Source organism: Corylus avellana, chromosome ca10 (genome assembly GCF_901000735.1).
Source record: "Corylus avellana chromosome ca10, CavTom2PMs-1.0".
In the NCBI taxonomy this organism is placed as follows: domain Eukaryota; kingdom Viridiplantae; phylum Streptophyta; class Magnoliopsida; order Fagales; family Betulaceae; genus Corylus; species Corylus avellana.
This window is the reverse complement of record NC_081550.1, coordinates 3,094,734-3,116,000: the sequence shown is the minus strand read 5'-3', so window position 1 is coordinate 3,116,000 and position 21,267 is coordinate 3,094,734. Positions and strand designations below refer to the sequence as shown.

The following is a 21,267-nucleotide window of genomic DNA, read 5'->3' as shown; positions in this document are numbered from 1 at the left end:
TTATTTTTGTATATATCCTACGTTACCATATAGTAAATATGATGTTACATAATTTAAAATTTTTAAAATTAAAACAAAATAAAATTTAATCATAAAATAAATTATCTCAATTTCATTTCAATTGGCTGGGGACCACGCTTCATGAAACGGAAGTCATTAGTTCGAATCCGCTCTCCTCCCTCTTGTGCAGACATGTCAAAAAACAAAAAAAAAAACATTTTTATGTGTTCGTATATGATTTTTTAGACAGATTCATCTTAATTGAGATAGTCTTAAGAAACATTATCCATGTCAAATGAAGGTAAAAATTAGGTAAAAATATGCCACCTCATGACAATCCCAAGGTTGAAAAAAATTGAAAACAGATTAAAACACATTTTAAAAAAAATCAATTGACAATGTAATTAAAATTAAGAAGTGCGATAGATTTGAGATGAATCATTATTGAATTTTGATACAATAATAATTTTAAAACTCATATCAACTTTGGAAAGATAGAAACGATGGTTTCTAACATTACTAGTGATACCATTTATATCATTAAATTTAAAATCTAATATGAACAATAAAATCTAAAAGATCTCGACTGAGGTTATTTGAAATTTGATGCAAGTTTTGAAATAAATGTATTCCTCCCTTCTTGTTTTTTTCCTCCTATCTTGGCTTTTTATGCAGCTAGGAAAGTAGCAGGGCTTCATCCAAGTTAGAGTACACAAAGGGACACTTCTTGGCCTAGGCATGGATGACAAAGCATTCCCCTTACATGGAGAATGACTAAATCACAGTTGAATTTGAGAGTATGTCGAGGAAGGGTCCAAGATTATGGACTTATTCTAGTTGTTCGGGTTTTTGGGGACAAAGTTTTAGTTTTAGTCTATTAAATATTGATGTGTTTAAATTAAGGTAATGTATTTTTAATAAAAACATGTGATTATTATATGTATTTTAAGCACATGTAGGATTTTTTTTCTTTTAAAGAAAACTTTGTTAGTTTTTCTTGGGATGAGCTAGCTCGACAATGTTTTATACTTTGAAAGGGAAAAAAATAATAATATTTTTCTAAAATAATGCTATTCTTCATACACCTATTTATCATACATATTTTACACTGGTTGACGTGACATGTTTTAAGTAACTTTTTATATCTGCCAATTAAAACAAGTCGTGTCAAGAGCAGTATTACTCCGAGCCTTAATTTGTAGTACTCAACAAAAGGGGCCAAAATATTTTCCCTTATTGAAAAAAAAAAAAAAAAAAAAACAATATCATTCATTCACACTCTCTAAAGCGTACAGCTCTACATCAATCAATTTAAGAGGCTACAGATAATTGAAAAAATACTCTAAAACTAAAAGCATTCCCTTCATGTCGAAGTCAGGAAAGATTCCAACAAAAAAAAAAAAATAAATAAATACAGAAACCACTCATTTTACCAAGGAACTCAGCTCACCAACTATGCAGATACATTTGACAAAGAAGACTTTAGCCTCCCTTGTGGGAATTCAGGTCCTTGATCCAATCTTTTACTTCCATAAAGACATTGTGAACAAACCAACCAGCAATCTCGACAAACTGTACAACTATGCACCCTAGAAAGTAGCTCTCATTTGTTAATGCATTCCTCCAAACCAGCCATCAGAATGATGAAATCCCGACCGTTCTCAAAGGCAGCTATACAACCACCTGAACTAGTTCTGCAACCCTTCATCATTGCCTGTGTGTGGTTATGACCAGAACTGGGAGTGGGGGGAGTCATCTGATGGGAACTTTCTCAGAGTTCTTCAAATTTCAGTTTTGCTCTGCCTGTTAATCTGAAGTAATGGAATCATCTCATACAGATACAGTACTTCTAATATAATTCTTGTCTTCTGAAGCAGATATCCTCGGAAGGTGGTACATCTTCCTCATTACACTTCAGTAATTCCCCATTTCCGCTGCAAAGTCGGGTAGACAATGAAGGGGATACAGGACCATAACTACCTGTGGTTATTTCAACAATAATGCATGAAAAGACAAAGTCAAGGTTCAATATACTGATCTGATTCAGAAATGAGTGGATCAGATAATAAGGGGTGCAGATGAATTTACTACACACCTCTAAAAGAGGAGCTTCTCTCAAAGTCTTTGGTTGAGTGCAATAAGATGGTCCCAGAGAGCACAACAATAAAGCCACATATTTCTGTCATTATGGTACCTCCACTCTGGCCATCCCAGTCCTGAAATCATAATTTTCACCATACAATGTGCTCATCAAATTGGATTTATGGTAAAAAAAATTATTGGTTTTGTACATATAAAGAGTGATCACAGAGATACTCCGGTTATAAAATCCTAGTGAACTAGGAATAGCTACTACTTCCAATTGTCACATTGGCAATGGGAGCAACCACTTCTCTAATCCTCTCCTCCCATGATGCACTGACCCTTAAAACTAGGATTCAGAGTCTGAAATTCAGGGGTGGACAAGCCCAAAAGGTATCATATTCTTTTTTGCAGTTGTCATTTCTAAACCTTTTTCCAGTCCCAAGTCCCAACAATCCAAAAACCTGATATTTTCCCAATTCAACTAACAAACGGGTTGTGACAAAAGCTCATAGCAAGTCCTGAAATTGTTACATGGGAGCCAGGATACGTCTGCAGCACCTAATGTGGTATGCTGCATTTAAGGTTGTGACACAGACTTTTCAATCTACTATCGCATATCACAAATTTATGACTCAATAAGAGGGCTTGTATGGTTGCTCTCTGCTTAATAAAGCCAACTTGAAAATGAAGCCCCAATCTAAAATGCCACCATTAGCTTGACATTACCTTAAACATTATGACACTGGCAAGGATCGTAAGCGTTGTGAACATCACGTAATATATAGGGGACACAATGGCAGTGTTGAATGTGTCAAGGGCCTGAAACATAAGAGCGATGTTGTTAGAGAAGAAATTATTGGCTAAAAACATACGGCTTGGGAATCAAGACACTTCCTAAAATCTTTTCAATTTACTTAAAGAATTAAAGCATCCTTTTAGACAAGATGTAACAACTGATAAAATAGGGATGACTCACTCGACAGAGCGCAATTATCAACAGATAAATCTTGTGAGAATTAAGTATTTTCATATAAAAATAACACCACAATCTATATCCTTTCACCTCATCAGCATATCAAGAAAAATACATTTCTTTGACCTGGAAGATGGTTTTAACAGCCTGAAATTTCAGTATCCTTCTATTGAGTCATTGACAGGTAAATTTTGTATTTTACAAAACTCATTAGATGGATATTTTGCAACTAGAATATCTAAAGAATTACACTGTCTGTTAGACTAAAAATGATAGTGAAGGAAACACTACAATCGATGATCCTGCTTTCTCATCTAAAGTTTATGGCAGCTTTCAATAGTAAATAACTCCCAAAGTGTCCCTTGTAAGGATCTGAATATGTTCTTTTTCTTCTTTCTACAACACCAACATAACTTCTTTTTTTAGATTTCAACAATCAACAAAAATAAAATTAAACACTAAATCTCATTCTACAATAATTATCTTCTTCTCCTCAAAGCAATACTAGAACATGAATTTTGGGTTCACTGGCCGATTATTTCTATAGCAAAATTTGGCGTATCTAGCAAAATGCTATGCTTTGCTTGTAAAATACAAAGATGTGGTCCTACACATTTATGTTACAATCAGGCTAGACAAATTCTATAACAAAAGATGAGCAAGAGATTTTTTAAAAAAAAATTTATAAGTAATTGAAATGTCATTAAAATGAAAGAAGTATACAAAAGAAAACATCTAACTAGAAGGAGAAGAGAGAACAAGGAACTCCTAATAACTAATCGCTAGCCTGGAAATTCCTCCAGCCCAGCTTGGAAGAAAACTCTGTCCAAAAGAAAAATAGAGAGAGAGGAGGCTCATACTCGTACATAGCCTCTCTCACCTCATAATCTATCTATCCATCAATCATATATATATATATATATATTGTAAATTAAATACATGGACCACAATACCCCTAAAACAAACCCTTGTCACTAACATATTCATTCAACCCTAACAAACTCTTCTAACAAATGCTAGGGGAAAAAAAACTGCACCTAATGAATGTAGGAAGAAATAGTAAATATTCTTAACTATAAATTGACAGGATTTTGGACAGACCACTTGTCAAGAAGCATGTTGAAATCACAATAGACAAGTACGCTTATGTTCTTGAATTATTAGTTGGGATAATGTAGAAAATGTAGAGGGAAAATTATAAATAAGAAAAATAAAATCAAGCAAGCAAGAAAAAGGGAAGGGGTAGTTTTTCCCAAATATTTAATGTGTACGAGATTGCAGATGTAAAACTCTTAAAACTATGCTAGACTAAATTAAACACACTGACACTACTATCCCAGTACTAACCTTGTTGAGATAATTCATCTGAGTGATGACACATGTAGCCACAACCAACAGGAAAAACCACGTCTCTGAGTAGATTAACTGATTCTTTCCCTCAAAAGTTAATTTTAGTGAAGTTCCAAGGGCTTTAACACTCATCACCTGCACAACTAAGACAAAATTTTTATATATAAAAAAAGGTAACAAAAGGAATGCATAAACAATTTTGCAATCTCAATTTCAAGAAACCACTTAAGCATATAGGGGATACAAAAGCTCAAAAATGAACATCCCCATAGAAGATGTCATACATTGTTGAGCTAAGGGGAACTTTCCCACAGGTTATCCAGACCAAGAAAACAGGTCAACGGCTCATTTTAAACAAATCACCCCACCGGCGTCCAGATTGAGACAAGCTGGAGTCAATATTCTAACTATAGCAAGGAAGTGCACTTAATTAAATTAAGTCTACTAATATTTTCTAACAATCATTTCAAGTCAGGTAGGATTTCATACTTCAATTCTGATATAATTCGCACTCCTAATATATAAAAACAAATCTTGTATTTCCGTGGAAATTACAGAAGTGAAGTAGTGTGGTTTGAAATGATAACAATTTTTAATTTAAAAGAGAGAGAGAGAGAGAGAGAGAGAGAATGTCTAACATTAGAGTAATTGATCAGGAAAAAAAAACCATTGATAGTTGAAATAATATACCGAGAGAGAACCCATCAAAGAACAGATGCCAGTGAAAACTAACACATCCGTGTGCCCGCATCGTGGTGCAAAATGGAAGACCAAAATGAAAACCAATACAATTACAGAGCCCACATAAAGCAGAAATGCTGAAAAAAAAAGGAAATGTTTTAAGTCAACAACGAAAGGTAATATATATGTGCAAAAGCAAGATACAAGCATTCAGGTAAACTCTAACCTGGTTGAGTTGCCATGCTCCATATTTCCTGAACAGAAGTAATAGCATGCTCCTGTGGTGCATGGATCACAATTATGATAGAACCTGCAATGCACATCACGCAGCCCAAAATACCAAGCTTGTGTAACCTCTCCTTCAAGATAAAGTGAGCCAAAACAGCACTACACCATAAAATTCGATCAACTATCAGAAAAAATCAACCACACCAGTTGTCACTAGAAGAATATATTTCATCAAACTAAGAAAGAAATTGAAAGCAATCTAAAAATTACCTGACAATAATACTTAATGCGCCAAGAGGAGTAACAAGAACTGCAGGGGCAAATGCATAGGCAACAAAGTTTGCAACCTCTCCAACAATCACTGTATTAGAAATCATACAACAAGAGAGAGGCATTCTGCAACCAGTCAGCGCAATACCAAATGCCAATAGAAGTTCAGAATCTGTGTACTATAACCGGTGACTAATAGCACCAATTGCTTATTGCTATGACCAAACCAAATATGAAAAAAAGGGGTTAATATCAGCTCATCAACTCCTCATGCTACCAAAAAGCTGAAAGAGGACTACATTTCCAATGCACAAACTCAGGCACGATGTGAGACACCGTAATCAATTATCAACTTAAAAACTAATTGAAAATCAACCAAATAACACATTATGAGTCCACAACGAAAACACGCATGTTTTTTTTTTTTTTTTTTTAATTAATTACAATGATACGAAAATAACAATTTGCATGACCTAAAACAAACAAGAAAATTAAGCAAGCAACACCCACAAAAAATCAAACCAATTCGGCGTTGCACGATTAAGGGAACAAAACGGATGAATGCTTACTTGTGATCATGCCCAGCCACCATAGAGGCTCCACGAGATAAGAGTAACCACCAACACCTAAAAATTCAAGAATCAAACACACACCCATTGAAGAAAACCCAAAATTGAGACCAAAAAAAAAAAAAAAAATTCACCAGCTCTGACACCAGAAGTTGCAGCTGCTTTTCTAAGGCCTTTCTTCTTGATGATGAAGCTTGCCCCTATGAACCCACTTGACAGCAAAGCCAAGACAACGCCTTTCATATTGTCTTCAGAAAAACCCATGTCGAATCTCCGTCTCTCGTTTCTCTTTTCCTTCTTTTCCTCATCGAAATCTTCCAACCACAAGCTTTCAGATCATCCTCGTGTTTGCAAGGTGTGAATATCCCTCTGTTTTTCGGTATGAAGTGGGGAACAGCTATGGTGTAAACCACCTGTCAGAAAAAACGTGTTCTATTTCCACAAAATTTTCATCAAATTAGTGCGATAGTTCCATTTGACAATGTATCAACGCACGTGGTACGTTCTATCTCAGGAAAGTGGATGATCTACGGCCCATGTATGAGGTCATCTATGAGGTGGGATCAATCATTAATGTGTTTGTTCTTTATTGGAAAATGGTAATTAAGGAAATACAAACAAACAAACAAACACACCTTATTGGCCCGACACTGTAGGCTGGATCACGTACACGCTACATGTGTTGTGTTTGTATGTATAAGTAAATCATTGGCCAATAGGAGCTAGAGAAGAAGCATCCTGGAAAATGCCAAATTTCTTTACCAATGACATGCCACGAGGTGCTAGTGCATTGGCCAAAGCAAGTCCACTCATGTTCAAGTATAATTTGATTTAGTGTTCACATTTATGAGGCGTGCCAATTGAGTTATTCCTTAAAGACTGAGACTAGTTTTGTTAACAATCTTCTCCAAGACAAAAAATCGTACTCTAGTTCGAGGATGGAGATGATATTTTCCTTTATCTTAGGTTCAATAATAATATTATCTAAGAGATAATAATTTGAATTAAGTCATTGCGTAAATTAAGAGTTATCGAATAAGAGCAAACACATAAGCTTTAAACACCAAAATACTTCATAGACAAAGCTACTAGAATCGCCGTCTTGGCTGATTTTAGAGATTTCGATGTTGAGGGCTCGAAGATGAGTAAAGGGTTCAGTGGTGGGCAGTATGGCATTGGCATACAATAGATGAAAATGTTTATTGTATTGATTTAATTAAAAATACGATTTTTTTTCATCTCTATTGTATTTCATACTTTTACTTGATGTGTCATAAATTTTGTTAAAGGCTGTAAGATGAAATTTTACACTACATCTTGATAGAATGAACTCTCTATAACGCTGTCAATAAGTTCAAGAATGATTTTTGTAAGAGTATTATTATTTATTAGTTTGTCATACTACTTTTATAAAATTTGATGATGTTTCAATGAAAACGAGCAATTAGATCAACATTTGCAAATAAATAATAAAAAATTAATTAATTTTTAATATCACGCTATTCCAATTTGTATGTCTGACGAATAACAGTCTAGTGAATATGATTACACTTTTTATAAAATTTCCGAAAACATTTTTCAATATAAATAAAAGATTACTGCTATTTAATACATTATTATATATGACTGCCATACAACGCTTATACAATTGTCATCAAATTAGTTTGAATTGATCTTCATTATCACATTATCAGTTGTATATTATTTTACTAAATAACATTAAACTAAACATGTATAATACCTATTTTGTTTAATGAACAATATTTACCAAGAAAGAGAAGTCAAATTATAAAATTAGATAAAAGGATATATACGACTTAAAAAAAAAAATTGGAAACAAGAAATTTAATTTAGACGAGTTTTTAATTATCGTAACTGGGACCTCAGTAAAAAGAAATTTACTGAGGTCCCAGTTACGATAATTAGAAACTCTTAACGGCCTGAAATTCCTCCTCAGGCAGAAGAGAAGAGAAGAAAGCAGGAATACCGAGGGACACCCGATCCATGAACCCAAGCTCTCTGATCAAATAATTCCAATCACAGAAATGGCGAACGTGTCGGTGGCCGCGGAGTGGCAGCTCCTGGGCGACCGGTACTACCGCAAGCCCGAGCTCTACCAGCCGATGCGGTGGAAGCACATCGACCTGAACCGCAACAAGGTCGCCTGCGCCCCCTTCGGCGGTCCCATCGCCCTTATCCGAGACGACTCCAAGATTGTCCAGCTCTACGCCGAGTCCGCCCTCCGCAAGCTCCGCATCTTCAACTCTGCCGGCCTCCTCCTCTCCGATGCCGTCTGGAAGAACCCTGGCGGCCGCCTCATCGGCCTGTCCTGGACCGATGACCAAACCCTCGTCTGCATCGTCCAGGACGGCACTGTTTACCGCTACACCGTCCACGCGGAGCCCCTTGAGCCCAACCTCTCCATCCTAGGCCGCGAGCACTTCGACGAGAACGTGGTCGAGTGCGTTTTCTGGGGAAACGGCGTCGTCTGCGTCACCGAGACCTGCAAGGTCTTTTCCATTTCCGATTTCAAGAACCCGATGCCAGTGAGGCTGGCGGACCCGGTGGCAGCTGCGGCGGAGACGGAGGAGCTGCCGCATTGCGTGGCGGTGATTGAGCCACAGTACACGATGTCCGGGAATGTAGAGGTGCTCTTGGCGATCGGGGATGCAGTGGTGATGGTGGAGGAGGACGAGGTGCAGCCTTTGCCGTTGCCGCCCGGCGACGGACCGCTTCAGAAGATGGTGGTCTCGGGGAATGGGAGGTTCGTCGCGTCGTTCACGCACGATGGCCGAATGGCAGTCTTCTCTACGAGGTTCGAGAGGATTTTTGAATACCAATGCGAGGTTAGTTAGGTTGTGATGAATTTTAGAGGGCTTACACTAAATGATAGGAAATATATGTGTTTCATTTGAGGTAATTGAGCTAAGGGTCCGTTTGGTTTTGCAGTTTCAAAACGCGAGGTTTGAAAAAATAGAAATTTTAAAACGCAGCTAAGGCCATTTGTCTCCTTTGTTGTTTTCTCTGCTATAGTGGTCAAGGGCTTTTTATGGGGCCTAGGAATGTTGGTGCGCTTAACATCTCCCATCTTTTATTTGCAGACCACTCCTTAATTTTATGCGGGGCAAACCCAGATCACCTCTGTTACTTGAGTGCTTGTTCTTATGCTTTGAAGTTGTCTCAGTTTTGAATTGGTTCCTATTGGCGATGTCAATTATGTTGATGGGTTGGCTAGTAGTCTGGGTTGCAGAGTCTTTTCTTTGCCTTTAAAGTATCTAGGTCTTCTATTGGGAGTCTGTTTTAAGGCCAAATCAATTTGAGATGGCATTATAGAGAAGATAGAGAGCCATTTGGCTGGTGGGAAGAGGTTGTACTTGTCAAAGTGTGGGAGGATTACCTTGATTAAGAGCACTCTATCTAATCTGCCTACTTACTTCATGTCTCTTTTTTGTCTCATTACTGGTGTTGCCAATTGTATAGAGAAGTTACAGAGAGAATTCTTATGGGGTGGTGCTGGTGAAGAATTCAAATTTCACTATGTAAGTTGGTCTAAGGTTTGTTCTCGAGGGTTGAGGTTCAAAATTTACTTTTGTTCAAACGAGCTCTCTTCGGAAGTGGCTATGCCACTATGTGCATGAGAGAGAGGCTTTATGTAGGGTGGTGGTAGATTTTAATTATGGTAGCTTGTGGATGTATGCTGTTTTAATGACATTCATGGGTTGTATGCGGTGGGTTTATGAAAAAATATCAAGAGGGGTTAGAGAGAGTTTTTTAGTCATACTAGATTTGAGGTGGGTGATAGCTCCAAGATTATTGGCATGACGTTTGTTGTGGAGATCAGATCCTTAAGGTATCTTTTTCGGAGTTAATTAAGTATTGCTCAATTTAAGGATGTTTATGTGGCTAATCATTTGGAACTTTCTTCCTGATTCTCATCTATGGAATGTCAATTTTATCAGAGTGGTGCATAACTAGGAGGTGGATTTTTTTTTTCTTTAATTTGTTGTACTCCTTCAAATTGAGACATGGGACAAAGACAAGCTTTGTTGGACCCATTTCAAGAGAGGGTTATTTGACGTTCTTTGCTTCGTCGGCAGCGTTAAGGAGGATCCTCATTACTAGTGCTGTAAATGAACCGAGCTGTTCATAAACAGCTTGAGCTCGACTTGGAACGAATCAAGCTTGAACATAAATTTAGGTTTGTTTATTAAATGAGCTGAAACCCATATTGCGAAGTTACTTATTAAATGAGCTGAAACCCATATTACGAAGTTACTTATTAAATGGGCAAAAACCCATTTTGATAAGTACTAAACTAACCTAATTGCAAAGGTACTTATCCCAAGATTTAAGGTTAATTAAGATAACAGGGATGCTATAGTTAGATCCTTGCCTTGGTCAAAAGTAATACTGCCCAACCACCAGAAACACAATTTGCTTAAGATAATGTCCAATAGAATAGACCAATTTTTTTTCTTCATATTGGCATCCTGGCCCCTCAAGTACTTGTATTGGTCATTTTGTTTGTTCTCTTTCTCGCCTTTTTGGTTAATCTTTTTATTGACTAGAGTAGCTTATATGGAATCTTTATTTATGTTATTTTCATGAGTACAGTCGGCTCTTCCTCCTGAGCAACTAGCTTGGTGTGGATTAGACAGTGTGCTACTTTATTGGGATGATATGCTTCTGATGGTCGGTCCATCTGATGAACCAGTGCGCTACCTGTATGATGAACCAATAGTTCTTATCCCTGAGTGTGATGGAGTGAGGATATTGTGTAACACAAGTATGGAATTTCTACAACTGGTACCTAGTTCTACTGTATCCATCTTTAAGATTGGGAGTACATCACCTGCAGCTTTACTGTATGATGCTTTGGATCATTTTGACAGGCGCAGTGCCAAGGTACGCCTCGTGTGTGTGTGTGTGTGTGTGTGTGTGTGTGTATTCATACTACAAACATAAATATCTAACTTCATTTACATTGAACTTGCTTATTCATTGAAATACACAGACTTGACTTGCTTTTATTTTCAAGTTCTCAAAGGTAAAGGCAATGAAAATTGATAACATATTGCAATACTTAAAAAAGAGCTTTGGACATAATTTATCAATGGACATAAATTTCTTACAAATTAGGTTGTAGGAAAATTTCTCCAACTTAGTTTCTAAAAATGGCATGTGCCCCTTAACACATGAGAATCACATTTTTTTTAATAGCATATGCTTTTCACATGCTTTTTAAATAGCATTAATAAAAACAAATGTGTTTCTCACATGCTCAAAGAACACATGACACTTTTAGAAACTAGGTTAGAGGAATTCCTACAACCCAGTTTCTAGGAAATTAATATCCTTTATCAACTATTGAACTTTTCTGACATTTTTGTTGCTATACTTGTGAGGTTTGTAAACATACCAAATTAGGCCAAGTTTTCTTGTTCGCTTGTTGTTCTGTACGTGTTAAGAATGGTTACCTATGGGTGCTTCTTTCATACCTGTTATCTCATGTACTTTACTATGTGCTATATCAATTTAAGGAGGGTTCAGATACATGTGTTATGTTTACTTTTCTTTTTTCCTTTTCATGATATTTTGGAGTTTCTTATAAAAATTATTGTTTGCCAGGCAGATGAGAATTTGCGATTGATAAGATCCTCCTTGCCAGAGGCTGTTGAAGCATGCGTTGATGCTGCTGGTCATGAATTTGATGTTTCACGTCAAAGAACACTACTGAGAGCTGCAAGCTATGGGCAAGCCTTTTGCAGGTGTGTTGGACTTGCTGATTCGGTAGCATTATCAAAAAAGTTATGATAAATGAAAAACATCATTGGATGTTGTTAGCATTTGGCCTCATCAATTGACTAACATGCTCATTTCTATGCATTTGGCCATCGAAAATATATACATTTCAGCTTAAGTTATAAGGAAACCCGCACTCAAATGAGGCTGGATTGTGATATATTCGTCTGGGGTGGAGTTGGGATATAGCTAAACTAAAATGAAGCTTGGTGAAGGTTCAGGCATGCCATTTCTAACTGTGAGTCTGTGTCACAGTTGGGTTGGGCATTCCTGTCCCAGGTCTCCCTATAGCCGTTCTTAACTACAAACTTTACGTTCAAGTTTAAAGGAAGATCCTTCTCTCGCTACCATTTGGTATCTTGGTCAATATACGATGAAACAAACAATTTCAGTGAACCAACTTTGCTGTACAATTGGAGTGCAAGAAAATTTGGTATAAAAGGAAGCCAAAAAGGGAGTAGATGAAGGCTGGGATATATAAAACTATGTTTTGTAGAGAATTCTGTCTCAACTGGTTTATGTGGATTCTTGTGACACCCCAAAAGGTTAGTTCCACATTGGGAAGATGAATTGCTCATATTGAGTGGGTATGCAATTGATCATAGGTATCAAGTCCTACATTGGTTCTTATTAGGTGAGATTAGGCTTTATAACTGATTGTAAGGAGTTTCAATTGTAACTTGATTAGTCTTTTCGAAGTGATAACACAAATGTGTGTAGTGCTTTCCCTGACAAATGGTTTCAGATCAACCTAGTAACACCATGTAACGTTGAGGCACTACATGACGTGAGCCTTGATGACGTCAAGGATTTGAGTGGTGGATATTGTGACACTTCAAAAAGTTAGTCTCACATTGAGAAGGTGAATAGCTCATATATATTGAATGGGTGGATTATAAAAGGTGATCGTGAGTGCTAACCGCTAAGTCTCACATTGGTTCCTTATTAGGTGAGACTGTATTTAATAAACTTTACTAGTCTTTTTAGAGTGATAGCTTAAATGTGGCTAGTGCTTTCACTGATTCATGACATAATATATGTGATTGTGTGTGTATCTAAGTAAGCTCTTAGACTTATGGGGCTTTTGTTGACCAATAAAACCACAACCTTGGTTAAATTCCTATTTTAGTCTTTGACCTGAAGAATCTTCACAGCCTTATATTGAAGTAGAATTTCATTTATTTATTTATTTATTTTTTCTGTAGTTCTTGGCCCTCAAATTGTGGCGATTGTCCAAATTTTGGACGGGTTGCGAAGAAAAGAGTACTAACCCAATTTGATTCTCCTGCGGGCAAAATCCATTGGAACACATAGATTTTTTTTCATATTTTCCTTACTTGTTTCCCCAAGTGTTTGCGATCTAAGGCTTTTTGTGAGTTTGTGGTTCGTAAGCCGTTTCGTGTATATTATTGCAACTTCATGTGAAATAATTCCTACGCGGTCTTTTAACTGCATGGTTTTTAAATCCAAATTCTTAAAAGAACAAACATATTTTCTGATTTTTGCTCTCGGTAATGATATCCAGTTGGCTTTGGCAGCAATTTTCAACGTGATCGTATTCAAGAGATGTGTAGAACTTTGCGAGTCTTAAATGCTGTGTGCAGCCCTGAGATTGGCATCCCTCTTAGCATTCAGCAATATAAGGTTTTTCAGAGCTTACTGATTTTCGTTTACAATTTCTATATTGAACTTGGTTGCTATTTTCTTGAAATTACACTGAATAAGATTGTTGCCCCAGTTGCTTACACCATCTGTTCTGATTGGTCGTTTGATTAATGCGCACCAACACCTTCTTGCTCTTCGGATAGCTGAGTACCTTGGAATGAATCAAGTAAGTCAATATATGGAATTATGATTTGTAATTATGGCAGCTTTGCATTCATATTGGGCTTCCCCAACTATGCATGTCCTATCTACCTATCAGGCCTTAATTTGTCTGGTGGAATGGTAAAATAATTTTTTCTTGATTTGCTTCATTACAGGAGGTGGTGATAATGCACTGGGCATGTTCAAAGATAACTGCTTCATCAGCAATACCTGATGCCACTCTCCTTGAAATCTTACTGGATAAGGTTGTCTAGGTTACTTCAAAACTCTAAGTGATATCTGCTAATTTCATTTCATGCAAATACATCTTATATCATGCTCTTTTGAGTTTCAGCTGAAATTGTGCAAAGGAATATCCTATGCTGCAGTTGCTGCTCATGCTGATAAGAATGGACGCCGGAGATTAGCTGCTATGCTTGTTGAACATGAACCACGTTCCTCTAAACAGGTTTGTATTTTTACTTTTGGAATGGAAAGCATTCGTGGGGAAAGGTCATTTATTTTATTTTATTTTATTTTATTTATAGCATTTTCTCTTTTGTAATTCATTAACTGTGCTATGTTTTGAACCAGCTCCCTTCCCCCTCAAGAAAAACAAATGCTGGGGCATTTTATCCCAGCATTTTTTGGAATTATATAATATACTCATTATTCTACACTTCAGGTCCCTCTTCTTTTAAGCATAGGAGAGGAAGATACAGCTTTGACGAAGGCAACTGAGAGTGGTGATACTGACCTTGTTTATCTTGTTTTGTTTCATATCTGGCAAAAGGTAATACTTCCCCAAACTCAAACAAAAATTTTTAGTTGCAGTCAGATCACTAGATGTCATGTGTATGCTCTTCTTTTGATGTAGAGGCAACCATTGGAGTTTTTTGGAACGATACAGGCCCGACCCCTAGCTCGGGATTTGTTTATAACTTATGCACGGTAGGTGTACACTGGCCTGATTTAGTTTTATATTTCCATTCTTCCAAAGTAAGTAGTTTTTTCTATGTACTATAGTTTGCAAATGAGCGTGAAGAAATCGTAGTCATTAGAGGCTCTTGGCACATATGGCATTAAGATTGCCTAGAATCCAACTGCAGCATGTATCTTTACAAACATATCCAGTAATGCACATGATTTAATGAAACCAGTACTTGGAAATACTTGTGAATGAAGGTTCATATCCTGGGGATTTTTTTCTATAAGTAAGTAAATCTTATTACTTAATCGGAAAGGAGGAAACCCTGCAACGGCAGGCCCATGTACTTCATAAGCATGATTGCTTTCAAGGATCAAGTTTTGTGTGCGGTTGTCTGTGTGTTGTGGATGATTGCTCACTATATTTACTGTTTCAGGTGTCATAAGCATGAATTCCTGAAGGATTTCTTCCTTTCAACTGGACAACTCCAGGTATGTTTAAATTCTTCGAGATTGGTGATTTATATTTGATTTATGTACTTGATACAATTTATACACACACATGTATTTATGTATTTGAAAGGTCCTGTAGAGATCCATAGGTTGTTTGGTGTCAGAAATGTTTGGGTGTTGTTAATCTTCCCATTATAAAATCTTATATTGCATTGATACGAAATCAAAGCTAGAGTAGGCGAAGAGGCGCTGGAACTGGAACCCCAGCGGTGGCGCGTGTAGGCGCGTCCCGCTAGAGCTCGGTTTTCTGTTTTCGTGGGATGCGTTCGTGTAGATTAGGATGGAGCGACGGTTTTCGGTGGAAGCTAAAACCTTCTTTTTCTCGACGAAGGCTTCGAAGCTTCGTTTGGAGGAAAGAAGGAAGGGTTTTGTAGGGCTTATTCTGGTGGGTCAGCGAAGTGCTTCCTGGTTGGCAGCTACGGTAGAAGAGGCGTCTCAGTCGCAGGTGAAGGAAGATTTCGTCAAAAAATTTAGCGAGGAAGGGAAGTCTTTGTCGGTGAGCGGGGGTAGTAACAAAGCTGGGAGATTCCTGGAGGTGGTTGCCTATCTGGAGGACGAACGGAAAGGTATCATCTGGATCCCAGAGGCCCGCTCTGGGCGGGGTTGGCGGAGGTTCGTGGTTGAGCTGCGTTCGTTGCTGGCTGCGCAGGCGAGTTCTCCAGGGTTTTCGAATTCTGAGAGTTCCTCTCCGGGGACAAAAGATGGACGGTCTTTCGCCGAAGCGTTGCGCTCTTCTTCCTGCGAGGTGGCGGACATTGCTGGGGCGCGGCTTCTTTCGTCGCAAGAGATTGACTTGTTCCCGGTGGCGAGCTGTTTCGAGATGGGGAATGCTGGAGTGGAAATACGATTCGCGATGGATTGTTACGAAATGGAGAAAGCTCATCCCTTGATTGAGCAAAGCTTCTCGTCTCCGGTGGCGGCGGCAGCTAAGTTTAGAAGGAACAAGTCGATGAGGCGATTAGGGTTTTTCTGCGATAAGTTGGACCGGATCCTTCGCGCGCTGGGTGAGAAGCCCAAAGGTAAGCGGATTAGGGTTGGTTCTTTGGGTTATGATGGGCATAATTCCGGGTCGGTTTCTGGGTCGGCTGTGGTTCAAATTCCCGTTTGCGGCCCTGTTTTGGATCCCGATAAGTTCAGCGATGGGTCTTTGTTGCACTCGGATAAGTCTTCGCCGGAGTCTCCTGGGTTTGCTGAGAATGTCCAAATTGGGGATTTTGGACGGAAATCTTCCCCGGCGACTCCTGTGTCTCCGGCGAGGCTTTGGCGCAGTTTGAGGGATGACGCTACTGCTCCTACGGTGGTGGCTACTGTTTCTTCGGTGGCTTCTGTTTCGCCTGTGAATCAATTCTCTTTTCCTCCGGCGATTCCTGCGGTTGCTTCTACTTATCCGGCGAGGCTTCAGTGCAGGATGAGGGATGAGGCTTCTGTTCCTCCGGTGGTGGCAACTGTTCCTCCGGTGAGGGCTATTGTTTCTCCGGTTTTCTCTTTTCCTCCTGCACCTGCCAAAGCTTTGATTTATACACGGAGAGCGAAGGATAAGGAAGCTAAACAGCTTCATAAGAAAAAGATGCCGCTGGGGGTGAAGAATTTGGAATGCTCCGATAACTTTGAGGCTAGGGGCGGTGGCTCGAGTAGGGTTAGGGATGTGGGGTGATCATGTGTAGGGTTAGCCTTTGTGTAGGGTGTTTCTTGTGTAGGGTGTTTTGATTTCGGGGGTTCTTGGGTGGTTCTTTTTGGGTTCCTTGGGGGTGCTCCTTGGGAGCTTAGGGTTTTTATTGGGTGTTTAGCCGCACTCTTTTATACTCCCTGTGTAATCGTGTTGCGCCCTGTTGGGTTTTTGATATATACATATTTACCTATCAAAAAAAAAAAAAAAAAAATCTTAAAATATACTAATAGGTACAATGGGACAAATGTACCAATCAGGACTTAAAAAAAATAAAGGAGTGACGAATGCTCTTGGTAGCCTCCATTGTCATACACCCCTGTTTTCCTGATAATTTTATTTTCTTCAACAAAATTTTTCATTGCCCATCAAATAAAATGTAGATTGAGATATAAGTGTAATGTATCTAATCAATTGCCATACTTTAATATTTACTTAGGATCAATGTTTCCTTTGTGCCTCCAGCCTTCCGTTAATTTCTTAGTTTTATTGTGTTTGACTGGATACCTAATGAATTTTCTGTTGATAATCTCTGGTTGTTTGGAACAATATTTTTTAATTATTTGTTCTGATTTTGTAGGAGGTGGCTTTTCTTTTATGGAAAGAATCATGGGAACTAGGAAAGAATCCCATGGCAAGCAAAGGATCTCCACTCCATGGTCCACGCATAAAACTTATTGAGAAGGCCCAAAGTCTTTTCTCCGAAACAAAGGAACATTCCTTTGAGTCGAAGGCCGCTGAAGAGCATGCAAAATTGTTAAGGTGAGGAATGAGAATTTAGGTTATTTGCATGCCCAGATCTATAAAATGATGGTGCTAGTGAATGTGTGCCTTTTTGTATCAGGCATCAAGATACAGCATGTCATAATTGTTTTACAATGTTATATTGTAACTTAATGTATGCAAGTAATCATGATTCAGGTTTAGACTTGGCTATTCACACCTCTACTTGATGTATGAGATAAAGATTAATACAAGATGTAGAAGGTATATCACAATGAAATTATTCTTAGTTCTGATTACTTTCTATTGCTACAGAATGCAACATGAGTTGGAGGTGACTACAAAGCAGGCCATTTTTGTTGATTCAAGCATCAGTGATACAATCCGGACATGTATTGTATTGGGAAATCATCGAGCTGCAGTGAAAGTGAAAACAGAATTCAAGGTCTGTAGTTCCTCTAATGCCTCCTAGGGTAAAAAAGGAGTTAACTTGTCCCTCATTCCATGATTTTTGTAGAGAAAACAAACATAGAAGTACAGAAACACATCCATTGCGTGAGGCGAGGTTGAGCAATTGCAGCTTTTATAATTGTTCATGGACCGCCTATTTGTTCGATTAGATGCAATTTGAGTTTTGATTATTGTTGTTAACTTGTCTTAGGTATCTGAGAAGAGATGGTATTGGCTTAAGATTTTTGCTTTGGCTACAATCAGAGATTGGGATGCCCTGGAAAAGTTTTCGAAGGAAAAGAGACCACCAATTGGTAAGATTTCCAACTCTAGTTGAATTTCAGAAAGTAGGTAAGGAAGCAAATACCTTTGTAATCTTGCTGCCATTATATTGAATCAAATGCCTGAATTATAGATTTCTTATATCATATGTGAATTAGGTGGAAGTATTTTAGTTTAGGCGTTAACCCTTATCAAGTACTGCCTCCAATGGTAAGTTGTTCCAATTTTCTATAGGTTCAACGAATATTTTTTACCAGTAAACTGATCAAATTTTGAATATAATGGTAATTAAAGCCCAGTCTCATCTAGGAAGAAAGTAATGTGAGATTTACCATTCATGCGCACTTTTATAATCCATCTACTCAATGTGGACAATCTATCTTCCCATTGTGGGACTAACTTTCTAGGGTGTCACATGTAGTATTTGAATACTAGTATCTGACAATTCTACCCAACTCAACAAAGTCTTACCCTTACAAAAAGTATAGAAAAACAAATGAATATCAAATAACTAAATCTAGCATCTTACAAATTCCCAAATCATTTTTATTATTAAATATCGCTTTTATGGTAACAAGAAATGATGCAATATCCAACTTCTTGAGTAAATTTTAATGGTATAGGACCTAATATACCCACATATTGTGTTTTTTTGTATAAATTCTAATGGATCCAGATTGTTATCAACGCCAAATAATACTTGTTACTCAATATGCATAGTACATTTTCTGCTTCTAATTGTGAGAAATATTTTTTTTTTTGATAAGTAAAATTTTCGTAGAAATCTAATTGTGAGAAACATATCTTGTAAGATTCTTTAAATCCCTTTTCATTTGCCCTGAAGCTATATTGTGGAAGGGATTGCCAAATAATGTTTTATATACCACAATTTGCCCAAAAGTTTTTCAAGGGGATATTTGCTTTTGCCACTGAAATACGCAAAAAGGTTAATGTGAGACATTTTATCCCTGTTCATTCATGACAAACTTCACAAGTTATTTACCTATATTTCATTTCACTTCAATTAGGTTACAGGCCATTTGTGGAGGCATGCATTGAGGCAGATGAAAAAGGGGAAGCTCTAAAATATATCCCAAAGGTCGCAGATCCTCGAGAAAGAGCTGAGGTAATTAAACCTGTTCAACATATTTTGTCTAAGATATTATATGCACTTCAGATTCTGCTGCTTGCCCAGATTCCATACTACATGCTCCCAGTAAAGACTGGTACAAAAAGTAACTTCAGAGTCTTATTAGTTGGATGGTAGTTTAAGATTCCCCTCATTTTCATTTATTGTTTACTCTGCCAGCCACATTTGCTATTATCAAATAGATTTCTTGTAAGCATCAAGAGTTCACTAATGTAGAGATAACCTGTGCAAAAGTGATTATTGCTCACTCCTCTGTGGCTGCAATCTGCAATCTGCTTGCATGACTTAGGGTGGGCAAATTAACTGCCTACTGAGAACTGACCGACACCTACCGACACTGCTTAACTGATGGCCGGTAGGCAGTAGACTTTTTCTATTTTCGACAAACTCGGTTCGGTAGGCGGAATAACATTTTCTAATCGAACCGACTTTACCCACCGACACCGACCGACTTTGCAGACCAATTTTTCATTTCTTTGCTTACCGACATTAATGATCGATATTACTGAACCGACATTACCGACCGTCATTTAGTAACAGAACAAAAAGTCGGCAGAAGAAGTCGGTGTAAATTTCGACTTTACTGACAATGGCGGTGCGAAATGCGAAAACCCCATTTTTGTAACCGAATTATCCTACTTCCACCCCTATGCATGAGGGTTCTAATTATTAATATCATTGAATTGTATATGTTCAATACATACAGCATCTTAAACTATTCTTTAATTTTGAACAGTCTTATGCTCGGATTGGCATGGCCAAGGAAGCTGCTGATGCTGCTTCTCAGGCAAAAGATGGTGAATTGCTTGGTAGATTGAAATTGACCTTTGCACAAAATGCAGCAGCTTCTTCAATTTTTGATACTCTTCGAGACAGACTGTCCTTCCAAGGCGTTTCATAGTCTTCTGAATCCATTTTTGGTTTTCCATTTTCTCATTATTTTCTTTTCTGTGTGCATTTTGTGCATATTGTTCTTCATCAGTTGTGTATATTGCTGGATGAATGTAATGGGACAATGTTTTGTTTACTCGTGTGATTTATACTGGAAGTGCAGCCCACTATACTGGTTCTTTAAGATATTCATTATGATATTTCACTTGCTCGTGTATTTTATGCCAGTGATTGCAGAATGTGATCGACACTAAAAACAGAAAAGAAAAAAAAGACATTACAAGAAATGTCTTAAAAGCCTCTAGCGCATCGAAATTCAATGTCTTCAGAGCTCCTAAATCTTGGTCCAAAAGTTGTCAAAACAATCCAGTTAGCAATTATACATAACATACAACATAATAGGATGAAATTAAACATCATTATTTTGAAATTAAAAAAAATGCTAATTAAAAGAAAAGATGAGGAAGAGGAGCATCGTAACTTTTTCTTGGCAAGTTTTTTTTTGATGGATTTCACGTTTGAGGGAAAAAAAAAAAAAATTATTATAAAATAGAGGAGAAACTTTACTTCAGACCCTTGAATTACAACGCGTTTTGAAATGTTTCCCAAACTTTAAAATCTCTCAATTTGAACCCTTGAACTTTCAATTGTAATCAATTTGAACCTATCTGTTAATTTTTGCCGTTAAAACCCTTAAAAAGACAAAATTACCCTTCAATTTTCTTTTTATTAAAAAAAAATGAAAAAAATGGTCACAAGGTGGCCCAACCATGAGACACCTAGTGTTTTTTTTTTTTTTTTTGGTAATTTATATATTTTTTTATTTTTATTTTTAATTTGAAATTAATGGTAAATTTAAAATTTTATAAAAAAGTCGGGTATAAATGTCATTGTCTTACTT

The 21,267-nt window shown here is 37.5% G+C and overlaps 2 protein-coding genes across 3 annotated transcripts; one reads left to right on the top strand and one right to left on the bottom strand.

The window, feature by feature from the left end:
* Window positions 1-1,252: 1,252 nt before the first annotated feature.
* On the bottom strand, window positions 1,253-6,606 carry LOC132164728 (probable magnesium transporter NIPA4). Of its 2 annotated transcripts, none has more exons than XM_059575283.1 (9): window positions 6,291-6,606; window positions 6,157-6,213; window positions 5,588-5,678; window positions 5,316-5,476; window positions 5,099-5,226; window positions 4,406-4,543; window positions 2,812-2,904; window positions 2,096-2,216; window positions 1,253-1,980 (listed from the first exon to the last, which is right to left on the bottom strand). In XM_059575283.1, the coding sequence occupies exons 1-9, from the start codon at window positions 6,418-6,420 to the stop codon at window positions 1,850-1,852; spliced, it is 1,050 nt and encodes a 349-aa protein (XP_059431266.1). In that variant the 5' UTR covers window positions 6,421-6,606; the 3' UTR covers window positions 1,253-1,849. The 2 variants fall into 2 exon arrangements, with proteins under 2 accessions (XP_059431266.1, XP_059431268.1); XM_059575285.1 differs by having other exon boundaries at window positions 4,406-4,551; window positions 6,291-6,376.
* A 1,500-nt stretch (window positions 6,607-8,106) lies between these two features.
* On the top strand, window positions 8,107-20,574 carry LOC132164727 (protein VACUOLELESS1). The gene is made up of 15 exons (XM_059575282.1): window positions 8,107-9,002; window positions 10,771-11,061; window positions 11,785-11,924; window positions 13,497-13,602; window positions 13,697-13,789; window positions 13,941-14,030; window positions 14,120-14,233; window positions 14,450-14,557; window positions 14,642-14,715; window positions 15,129-15,183; window positions 17,451-17,632; window positions 17,909-18,038; window positions 18,255-18,357; window positions 19,354-19,451; window positions 20,212-20,574. Exons 1-15 carry the CDS (start codon window positions 8,202-8,204, stop codon window positions 20,374-20,376), a joined length of 2,550 nt encoding a protein of 849 aa, XP_059431265.1. The 5' UTR covers window positions 8,107-8,201; the 3' UTR covers window positions 20,377-20,574.
* The last annotated feature ends 693 nt before the right edge of the window (window positions 20,575-21,267 follow it).

Coding starts and splice junctions, on each gene's coding strand:
- LOC132164727 (XM_059575282.1), top strand. CDS start 8,202: ATGGCGAACGTGTCGGTGGCCGCGGAGTGGCAGCTCCTGGGCGACCGG. Junction 14,716..15,128: donor TTGTTTATAACTTATGCACG/GTAGGTGTACAC, acceptor TTACTGTTTCAG/GTGTCATAAGCATGAATTCC. Junction 19,452..20,211: donor ATCCTCGAGAAAGAGCTGAG/GTAATTAAACCT, acceptor AATTTTGAACAG/TCTTATGCTCGGATTGGCAT.
- LOC132164728 (XM_059575283.1), bottom strand. CDS start 6,420: ATGGGTTTTTCTGAAGACAATATGAAAGGCGTTGTCTTGGCTTTGCTG. Junction 4,544..5,098: donor CTTTGATGGGTTCTCTCTCG/GTATATTATTTC, acceptor TTAGTTGTGCAG/GTGATGAGTGTTAAAGCCCT. Junction 1,981..2,095: donor GAGAAGCTCCTCTTTTAGAG/GTGTGTAGTAAA, acceptor AAATAACCACAG/GTAGTTATGGTCCTGTATCC.